At 47.2% G+C, this 10,957-nt stretch overlaps 1 protein-coding gene across 1 annotated transcript; it reads left to right on the forward strand.

Moving 5' to 3' along the window:
- The first annotated feature begins 5,577 nt into the window (after nucleotides 1-5,577).
- FABP2 (fatty acid binding protein 2) lies at nucleotides 5,578-10,359 on the forward strand. Its single transcript, XM_038769327.1, has 4 exons — nucleotides 5,578-5,644; nucleotides 7,630-7,802; nucleotides 9,531-9,638; nucleotides 10,161-10,359. Exons 1-4 carry the CDS (start codon nucleotides 5,578-5,580, stop codon nucleotides 10,209-10,211), a joined length of 399 nt encoding a protein of 132 aa, XP_038625255.1. The 3' UTR covers nucleotides 10,212-10,359.
- The last annotated feature ends 598 nt before the right edge of the window (nucleotides 10,360-10,957 follow it).

Below are 10,957 nucleotides of genomic sequence, written 5' to 3' on the forward strand. Positions count from 1 at the left end.
TAAACATTAGAGTGGTCACTGCCTAGTGGTTAGAGCACATGTTTGGGATCAGAGGATATGGGTTCTACTCCCAGCTCTGCTGCTTGTCTGCTGCGTCACCTCAGGCAAGTCACTTAACTTCTCTGAGCCTCACTTCCCTCATCCGTAAAATGGGGGTTAAAACTGTAAGCCCCACGTGGGAGAGGGACTATGTCTAACCTGATTACTTTGTATCTATTCCAGTGCTTAGAACAGTGCTTGGCACATAGAAAGCAGTTAACAAATATCATAATTATCATCATTATTATTATTAGCATGTCTTGGCAGTCCCCATTACACTCTTCCTCCATGTCTTCCTTGGCACCTGTTGGAATCCTGGACTGGATGGACCATTGGTCAGACCCAGGCATGTCTGGGTTGATGAGCTGTCTTTCTAGGGTTGCTGATTCAGGGACACTGCTGGCCTAGATTACTCGGGTCTGATTGTGTTGTGTCTCTGGTCTGATCGTGTTGTGTTTACCCCAGCCCTTAGTAGAGTGTGTGACACCAGTAAGCACTTAGCAGACACTTTTATTGTCATTATTATCAAACAGCCTTACTAGTAGTGGTAGCATTAATGATTACTTGTATTTGTTGAGCACTGTACTAAGTGGTTGGGAAAATACAATAGAGTTAGACCCCTGATCTCAAAAAGTTTACAAGTAGGAGCTTGCTACCGTCAAGGCCCAGCTCTTTCTAAGGAAAGTCTGTAGTAGACCAATAACTCACTTCTAGGGCCTGCCTGGAGGATGGAAGGTAGTTCCTTGTTACTGTACAGGAACTAAAGGATGGGTTGCTTCCAAAACAGCTCCAGGCCAATCCATGGAGTGAGGAGGGATGGAGCTACTCTGGCTTGGGTTCATCCCGGTGCCGTCTCCCTGGCCAAGACCAGCCTGGGAGATGTAGCACTTTGCCATGGGGCAAAGGTCGGTGGGGGCGAACTTCACCTTCTAACTGACATGGTCAGGGACCAGTCTCTGCAGAGGGACTTTGCCTGAGTTTAATTCCATTTCAAAGGTTGGCAGTCGTAAAACCTCTAAAACCTTTACGACTAGCTCCCCGAGTTCTGGGGAGTGGAGTTCTGGGGAGTGGAACCTCTGGGCCAGAGGAGGGGTGGTGTCCCCCATCTCTCCCCAAGCCCCGACAACCAGAACCACCAGAAAGCTGTCCATGTGTTTGTGTTCCACCCCCTGATACAACTTCCCATGACAAGGTTGTGGATTATGTTCCCTGACATGCCATGACTGGTAGGATGGGCCTCTTACAGATGGGGAGCAGGGGAAGAAGGCCCAGCAGCTGCAATGTTTCTCTAACCACACGGCCTGTGGCTTGGAAAGACCTAAAAATAAATTGACTCCCTTCTCTACAGTTAGATACTTCCGCAGATCCAGCAAACCAGGTCTTTCCCCACCTTAAAAGCCCTCTTAAAATGCCACTTCCTTCAGAAGGCTCTCCGGGGTTCAAGTCATTCATTCATTCATTCCATCGTATCTTCTGAGCACTTATTGGGTGCAAATATACTATACTAAGCACTTGGGAGAGTACAGTGTAACAACAGACAGATACATTTCTGCCCGCAACGAGCTCACCATCTAGAGTTGGAGACAGACGTTAATATAAATAAATACATACATAAATACATAAATAGATTACACATATATACAACTCTACCTCTCTAGTCATGATATCCATGGAGATACCTGTCTGTTTCATTTGCTGGCCTATTTTTGTTTTTTTTCATCTGTATATTTTTTTACTGTCATTCCCATTATCTGTTTGCAATTGTGTTTGCTGTCTCCCCAGTTGTAACCTAAACCTCTCATGGGGAGGGACCACAGTTTATTTCGTTGCTTGTTTCCTGAGTGCCTAGTACAGTGACTGTCAGCTTGTTGTGGGCAGGGAGCATGTCTACTAACTCCGTTGCATCATATCCTCCTGAGTGCTTAGTACAGTGCTCTGCACAGAAAGAGCGCTCAATACATACCATTGATTGCTTGCTCTGGACACAGATGCTCAGTAAATAGCAATGATGATAATCAATGGCACTTAGCGCTTTCTGTGTGCAGAACCTAGTGCAAAAGGCTTGGGAGATTACAATACCACAGACTTAGACACTTTCCCTGCCCACAACGAGCTTACGGTCTAGAGGGATGGTTTTTAAAGGGGTGAAGTAGCCTTGTGGGTTCCCACACAACCCGATGTGAGGGAAGAAGGAATGTAGGAATAATTTTTCCCCCAAATTAAGGCCCAGTTGTGCAACGCCCAACTTCAAAAAGGATGTGTAGCACCCACCGAATGATGGTTTTTTTCAAGCACTGATTATGCACCAGGCACTGTGATGAGCACTGGCATAGATAAAAGAAGATCAGGTCAGACCCAAAGGGCTCACAATCTAAGAGGTAGGGAGAGCAGATGTGGAAACAGGACCAGAGCAGTTGTGACCTGACCAAGGGCACACAGCCGGCAGAGCTGGGATTAGAACTCCTGGCTCTCCTTGCTCTTTCCGCCAGACCACGTTGCCTTCCCTCGGGAAGGATGTGGTCTGAGTCTATCTGGGAAAAGGAGGCTGGTCACCTCCAAGCTGGGGTGACTTTCCAGCTCAGCAACCTTTGTGGCTTCCCAAAAAGGAAACTGCTATTTCAGGGGACGTCAGCTTCCCCCTCACCCACCATCTGCCAGCTTTTGAGATTTTTTTTTAATGGTATTTGTTAAGCACTTACTATGTGCCAGACACTTCATTAAGTGCTGGGGTAGATACAAGCTAATCAGGCTGGATACTGTCCATATCGCATGTGGGGCTATCTTAATCCCCATTTTACAGGTGAGGGAACTGAGAGCCAGAGAAGTAAAGTGACTTGCCTGAAGTCATACAGCAGACAAGAGGAGGAGTCGGGTTTCGAATCCAAGTCCTTCCTGACTCCCATGCCCTTGCTCTGTCCACTAGGCCACGTTGCGGCTCAGCTTTTGAGATTGCTCAGTGCTGCCCATCATCAATCGTATTTATTGAGCGCTTACTGTGTGCAGAGCACTGTACTAAGCGCTTAAGCCCAGCCGGAGCTTGGGGTGGTGGGGAACAAGGCAGGAAGGGAAGCCCCTTCCAGAGTGTGAAGAACAGAGCTGCTTGGCACTTTTCCTTGGGGGCCCGTAGCCGGGGCCTGTAGCTCCAACCCGCCCTGAGCCAGAGACCGGTGCTCGTGGGCACCATTGCACTTCCACATTTGTATATCTACCCCTTATTCAGGGAGCTGGCCAAAGTCCAGGCTGGGGCCTTGCCAGCAAAACCAGTCCAGAGCCAACCATCAGCAACTGAATCCCGTGGAGCCCAACAGCCTTTGAGCCGCTAGATAAGCGGAGCCTGATAAGGCTGTGGGGAGAATGAGGGCCTTCCCAAGTGTGTGCAGTCATCGGGACTGAGGCTGGACAATCTCCTCCTTGTGACTCCCAGCAGTACTTGGGGAGAGACGCAGAGAGTTGCTCTCGCTCCTGACTGCTGCCACCACTCTCAAGCTGTCTCTTCCCGTTCCCCGACTATTTGGTGCTGTCCGAACGGAGCTGGAGAGCTCTGAGGAGGGGCAGGGTATCTCCCAGGACCCCAGGGCAGCCACCCCCTTACCCCAGGGGTAGCTCCGCATCACCAGCCCTGCCTCCACTAGCCTTTCTGTCCTCTCTTGAACACTGGCACCTTTCTACATTGTTGCTGCTCTAATGAGCTGGGCAGAACTGGGGCAGGGACAATGGTCGGGGTTGGGGGTTTCTGACAGCAGGGACCCTTCCCAGCCTGCTCTGAAATGCCGTTGCCCAGCTGGAGCCGGGGAGGCGATGGGGAATAAAAATGCAGTGAGGGATCTGCTCAGTGCAAGGGAGGTTTTTTTCTTCGTTTTGCTTGCCTTCTTTAGGGTATTTGTTAAGCACTTATTATGTGCCATGCACTGTACTGAGCTCTGGGGAAAATACAAGTTAATCAGGTTGGACACAGTTCCTGTCCCACATGGGGCTCACGGCTTCAATCCCCATTTTACCGACACGGAAACAGGCACCGAGAAGTGAAGTAATTTGTCCAAGGTCACACAGAAGACAAGTGGAGTAGCCTGGATTAGAATCCAGGTCCTTCTGATTTCCAGGCCCAGGTCCTATCGACTAGGCCATGCTGCTTCTCAGTTACACCTCTCCTTAGTACTGTCCAAGTTCCTCAAGCCACCTACTCCCAGTCACTGGCCTGTCTTGTTGGAGTTACTTAGACACCTCCGGGAGCTGTGTGAAATTCAGGATGAGCTCCTTCAAACCACTGAGTGCCTTTTGTGGGGTAAATTTCCTGCTTCAATAATGACCCAGCACTCGGAACCAAGGTGCTCAGTTTACATGGAAAGTAACGTGGCTTAGTAGACAGAGCACGAGCCTAGGAATCAGAGGACCTGGGTTTTTGTCCCTGCTCTGCCACTTCTCTGCTACATAACCTTGGGCAAGTCACTTCACTTCACAGGGCCACAGTTTCCTCATCTGTAAAATGGGGATTAAATCCTCTTCCCTCCTGTTTATATTGTGAGTCCCATCTGGGACAGGGACTCTGTCCAACCTAATTATCTTATATCTATTAGCTTGTATCTACCCAAGCACCTAGTACAGTGCTTGGCACCTAGTAAGCACTTAAATAGCATAATTATAACTACTATCTTAGCAAGACAAATATGTCAAATCTTCCTCAGATCACCCTAAACTGCAAGTTGTCTTTTTGCTCCTGATATTCCTTCTCCTTGCCTACCTGGCAGATCCCTTTTTTTTTTAAGGGAATCTGTTAAGCTCTTACTAAAATTTAGGGGAATTGCCACTGGGTGTCTAGGTGGCTTGCAGTTTAGGGTTTTGGGTGCAATGCCAATGGGGGTGATTCCTTCACAATTAATCGATCAATGGTATTTATTGAGTGTTTACTATGTGCAGAGCACTGTACTAAGCACTTGGGAGAGTACAATAAACAGAGTTGGTAGACAGGTTCATTCCCTTCCCATAAGGCGAAGTGTCCCTGGCCTGCCCCTTGCTCCAGACTATTGCTTCCATCAATCAAGACCCCTCGGTCTCAGTAGCCCAAACCCATGCCGTTTCCAGTCGAAAGCAAAGCAGGTAGGAAAGTGCAACCCCCACTCCATAAAAAGAGCATCAATATTTCCTTTCTCCCCCACAACTGTTTTATTTGTACAAGATAAGTGTTAACACAGAGGACAAGGAAGTTTGGTCGATGTGTGCCACAGAGCTAAGCTGAAGGGCATTTCTGACCTGCAAATAGAAAAGAAGAGACCTAAAATAGTCCTCGATTTGCAAGTTGGAGTGCAATGTAAATAAGCTGTAATGGCAGCAATTTGTTCCTAGGGTGGAGTAGTGAAGAGAGAGCTAGTAAGTAGTGAAAAGGGAACAGAGTAATCTCTTACCTAGAGTAGGCAGGTGTGAACTTTAGTCAGCCACATCAGTGGACAAATTGCTTCCAAGATAAGCAATGGGATAAATTCCCTCCACAAACTGGAGCTCAATCTTAGGTGGAGTGAAAACCGAACCAAGACACCCAGCACCATGGCGTTTGACGGCAGCTGGAAGGTAGACCGCAGTGAGAACTATGATAAGTTCATGGAAGTTATGGGTAAGTTATCTTTCACTGCTGGTCTTCTCCAGGGACCGGCCCGTTGTAGCCCTGGTTCCGCAGTCTTCTTGCTTTCTTGCAGGTGCCTCTCTGTGGTTCTGTTCATCTGGCTCTTCGGGCCTTATCTGGGTCATCCCAGATGGTCAGGCCAAGGACTGACCAGACCAGGTGCTGGTGCCTTGTCCAAGGTCAACCTGATGGTAGCCTGGGACTGATTCACAAAATGTCCTTGGGTTTCTCCTGGAGAAAAAAATCTTTCCAGGAACTTTAGCACTTCCCAGAGAAAACAGGTGGTGGGGACTTAGAAAGGGAGTCTCTTTCCTGTCATATTTATTAAGTCGTATCTATTGAGTGCTTACTGTGTGCAAAGCACTGTACTACGTGCTTGGGGAAGTACAATACAACAACAGACACATTCCCATTCCCTGCCCACAACAAGTTTACAGTCTTGGGGGGGGCGGGGGGAGACTGACATTAATATAAAGAAGTAAATGACAGATATTTACATAAGTGCTGTGGGGCTGGGAGGGGGGAATGAAGGAAGAAGAGCAAATCAGGGCAAAGCAGAAGGGGGTGGGAGAAGAGGAAAGGGGGCTTAATCAGGGAAGGCCTCTTGGAGAGATGTGCCCTCAATAAGGCTTTGAAGTTGGGGGGGTGGGAGGGTAATTATCTGTCAGATTTGAGGAGGGACGGCATTCCAGGCTCTAGAGGCCGAGCATGTTACACTTTGGTTGTAAGATCTCTTAATGATTTTTCAACTTCTGATTGGATCAGTAAGTTGACCAGAGCCCTGAAGCCAGAAAGTAAAAGGGCATGGAAATAATAATAATAATAATAATGATGGCATTTGTTAAGCGCTTAGTATGTGCAAAGCACTGTTCTAAGCATTGGGGAGGTTACAAGGTGATCAGGTTGTCCGATGGGGGGGCTCACAGTTTTAATCCCCATTTTACAGATGAGTAACTGAGGCACCGAGAAGTTAAGTGACTTGCCCAAAGTCACACAGCTGACAGTTGGCGGAGCCAGGATTTGAATCCGTGACCTCTGACTCCAAAGCCCGGGCCCCTTCCACTGAGCCACACTGCTTCTCAAATGGTGATGATGATGACATTTATTAAGCGCTTACTATGTGCAAAGCACTGTTCTAAGCGCTGGGGTAGAGACAAGGTAATCAAGTTGTCCCATGTGGGGCTCACAGACTTAATCCCCATTTTCCAGATGAGGTACCTGAGGCCCAGAGAAGTTAAGTGACTTGCCAAAAGCCACACAGCTGACAAGTGGCAGAGCCGAGATTTGAAACCATGATAAAAAACGTGATGGCGTAGTTGATAGTGCACAGGCCTGAGACTCAGAGGGTCATGAGTTCTAATCCTGACTCCAGCACATGTCTGCTGTGTGACCTTGGGCAAGTCACTTCCCTTCTCTGTGCTTCAGTTACCGCATCTGTACAATGGGGATTAAGACTGTGGGCTCCACATGGGACAGGGATTGTGTCCAACCCAATTTGCTCGCATCCGCCCCAGCGCTTAGTACAGTGGTTAGCACATAGTAAGCACTTAGCAAATACCATTATTAAATTGTGGAGATTTGGAAGTTGAGGAAATGGTTTGATTAGGAGCAAACACCTGGGCGCGGGGGGCCTGATGAAGGCTCTGATTGGCTTGGAAGAGTGAGATCCTTGTGGTTCCACAGGTCAAAGGACATCGTTTTCCCAGCTCCTCTTCCCCCACCCCCGTCCCCTGATGTGAATGCGTCCCCTTCCTCGGTCCAGCCAACTGAGGCCACTGGGGAGGCACTTTGTGCCACTGTGGATGAAGTCACGGTGACCCTCCCACAAAGGGCAATGAGCCCGGGGCTACCGCCCCAATTGTCCACCCGCTGGAGGAACTGCTGTTTGCTTCTGGCAGAAAATAAGTCCGTTTCTTCCGCTGGTTAGGAAGATCCTAGTCTCCTGCTTCCCCCCCCCTTTTTTTTTCCTTTTGCAGGGGTTAATGTCGTGAAAAGGAAGTTGGCCAGCCATGACAATTTGAAGATAACATTTAAACAAGAGGGAAATCACTTCACCCTCAAAGAGTCCAGCACTTTCCGCACACTAGAAATCGAGTTCGATCTGGGCGTCGATTTCAAGTACAGCCTGGCGGATGGAACTGAGCTCAATGTAAGAGGCCTCTGACATGCTCCTATCTGGTCTTTCTGTTTCTCTAAATCACCTAAATCTGTCGTGGGTGTTTGATCGTGTAAGCGATGGCAGTGCTATCGACCCACTAAGTGAGAAACAGTCAAGCAGTAGAATGTATCAAGAATCTTCTGTGTACCAACTCTGTTGCACTGTATTCTCCCAAGTGCTTAGTACAGTGCTCTGCACACAGTGCTCAATAAATGCCATCGATGATGATGATGTACAGAGTACAGAAGCAGCATGGCTTTGTGGAAAGAGCTAGAGCCTGAGAGGCAGAGCACCTGGGTTCTAATCCCAGAACGCTGCCTTTTTTTGTGGTATTTATTGAGTATTTACTATGTGCCAGGCACTGTACTACTACTACTACTACTGCTACAACTACTACTAGTACTACTACTACTACTACTACTACTACTACTACTAGTGATATTTCTAAGTGCTTATGATGATGCACCAGGCATTGTACTAAGCGCTTGGGTGGATCCAAGCAAATTGGATTGGACACAGTCCCTGTCCCACATGGGGCTCACCTGAGACCTGGGAACAGAACCAGCTCCTTCTGACTCCCAGGACCGTGCTCTAACCACTAGGCCGTGCTGCTACTAAGCACTGGGATAGATACAAGCTAATCAGGTTGGACACAGTCCCTGTCTCCCATAGGATTCACAGTCTTAATCCCTATTTTACAGACGAGATAACTGAGGCACAGAGAAGTGAAGTGGCTTGTCCAAGGTCACAAAGCAGACAAGTAGCAGAGCCAGGTTTAGAATGCAGGACCTTCTGACACCCTATCCACTAGGTCATGTTGCTTCCCTGCTGGGTGACCTTGGGCAGGTCACTTGCCTTCTCTGTGCCTCACCTACCCCATCCGTTAAATGGGAATTCAGTACCTGCTCTCCCTCCCATTTAGACTGTATGTCCCATGTAGGACAGGGACTGTGTCTGACCTGATTATCTTATATCTACCCCAGCACTTAGTACAGTACTAAGCGATAACAAGTACCACAATTATTGCTATTAGGTGTCTGGAAGAGTACCTACAATGGACTTAGTAGATACAATGCCTTCCCTCAAGGAATTTACAGATTAGTGAGGGAGATGGACACAATTATCTACAGAAAAAACAAAGAAAAAATGGGAAGAAAAACCCATCCAAGGAACACACTGAAGGACGAGGGTCCAATCAATCAGTCGATCAATCAGTGCTATTTATTGAGTGCTTACTCTGTGGAGAGCACTGTTCTAAGCTCTTGGGAGTATGCTACAACAGAATGGGTAGACACGTTCGCTGCCCACAACGAGCTTAGAGTCTAGAGGGGGCGACAAGCATTAATATAAATAAATGAATCGCAGATACGGACTTAGCGCTGTGGGGCTGAATCCAATTCTTGAGACTACCTGGCAAGTGGGAGGAAAGGATAAGACTCCCTCAAACCATGGGTAGTTAATGAAAAATAGAGCAAGGGGATTCTGCACAACTATCAGTTGAGACCGGGGGCAGGTTTCTTTCTATAAACCCACCTATCTTATCCTAGTCAAAGTGCTTGTTCTCCTGCTATGACTGTTGAGATATGCTGAATAGCTGCTCTGAGTGTTGTTTCATCTCTTCTAGGATAGACAAGAGATCAGGACCCTCTTCTGATAGGAAGCTCTGTCTTCAATGCTTCATGGATCTAATGTTCAAAATCCATTTTGTTTTGCCTGTAGGGATCTTGGAACATGGAAGGCAGCAAGCTTGTAGGAACATTCAAAAGGGTTGACAATGGAAACACGCTGAAGGCTTACAGAGAAATCGTAGGCGATGAACTTGTTCAGGTGAGTTATTGAATAATCAGTGCCTACCACCTAGAGAGTCTATCAATCAATGGTATTTACTGAGTGCTTACTCTGTGCTGAGCACTGTACTACGTTCCTGGGAGAGTTCAATAGGGTACCTAGGCATGGCAAAGTACTCAAAGTGAGAAATAGGGAGCTTTCCACTTTATTTCTTCACCTGAACTGTACCTGAACGCTAACTCTGGCTGTCCTCCCCTTTGACTCTTAGGGATTTACATGGACAAATGCCTTTTGGGGGCCCATTTTTCAGTATGGGAACATCCCCCCCCCCCACACCGGCCCATTTACTGACTTGCTCAAAATTAGCAGAATAAACTAACAAATGCAAATCAAAGCTCTTCATGCCCAGATTTTCCACATGAACTGACACCAACAGATTCAAAGAAAACGTATTAAAAACTTATTGTGAAAATGGCATCTCTTCGTTGTGAAGGCTGGATGAAATTTTACTGAGAAAAGCTAATGATGAAAATCTTGTCCTTTTCTGTTACCTTCTTTCAGACTTACATATATGAAGGAGTGGAAGCCAAGAGGATCTTCAAAAGGGCTTGAATATATCACTCCCTGGTTAGGAACCAAAAACCCGGGATAAACAGCTGCCATTTTCATCTTCCCCACCAAGTACAAAGTTAGGGACTAATCAGAACTTGGGCAACCACTGGTCAACTGTTTACATTTCCAGTCTCACCAAGTCAAAAGAAGCAAGAGTCAGATTCGGCTTAACATGTTTTGCATCCCCAGATTCATTTAGATGTGATCTCACGAGGAAACTAAAACATTTGTCATTTTTTTTAAAATGGGAAATAAAAAGTTTCTTCCTACGTAGAGTTTCAATTTGCCTTTTTTAACGTCTGTGCCATACAATGTTTTGACGTTGATTTGAGTCCATGGATTTTGGAATCGTCCAGCACGAGACCTCCATAGCGCCCGTGATTACCTTCTATCCAGTTATTCTGGTTGTGCTCTTCCCTAAACTTCAAGAGAATTTCGGGCTCCCAGAGATCACTGTCCAAAACTGCCTGAGAGTTTTAGGAGTCAGAAGGATGTGTGCAGTGGAGAGTGTGCGGTCAAGCACAAAGACGTTGCTATGAGGCTGCCAGCCTTATAGCAGGGAATGAAAGTTAACATTTCTACACACATGCAGAAGGAGTCTGTGTACTTTTTAAATATTTGTCATTTCAGTGTTAATGTTTTATCACAGTGAAGACACTTCCTTGTCTGTCACGGGTAGTTCACATCAGGCTGGGTCAGACCATTGATTCCCATAGCCCAGGACCCTCTCTCCAACAGTGGCTTCA

The sequence above is a fragment of the Tachyglossus aculeatus genome, chromosome X5 (assembly GCF_015852505.1).
Source record: "Tachyglossus aculeatus isolate mTacAcu1 chromosome X5, mTacAcu1.pri, whole genome shotgun sequence".
NCBI classification, from domain to species: Eukaryota; Metazoa; Chordata; class Mammalia; order Monotremata; family Tachyglossidae; genus Tachyglossus; species Tachyglossus aculeatus.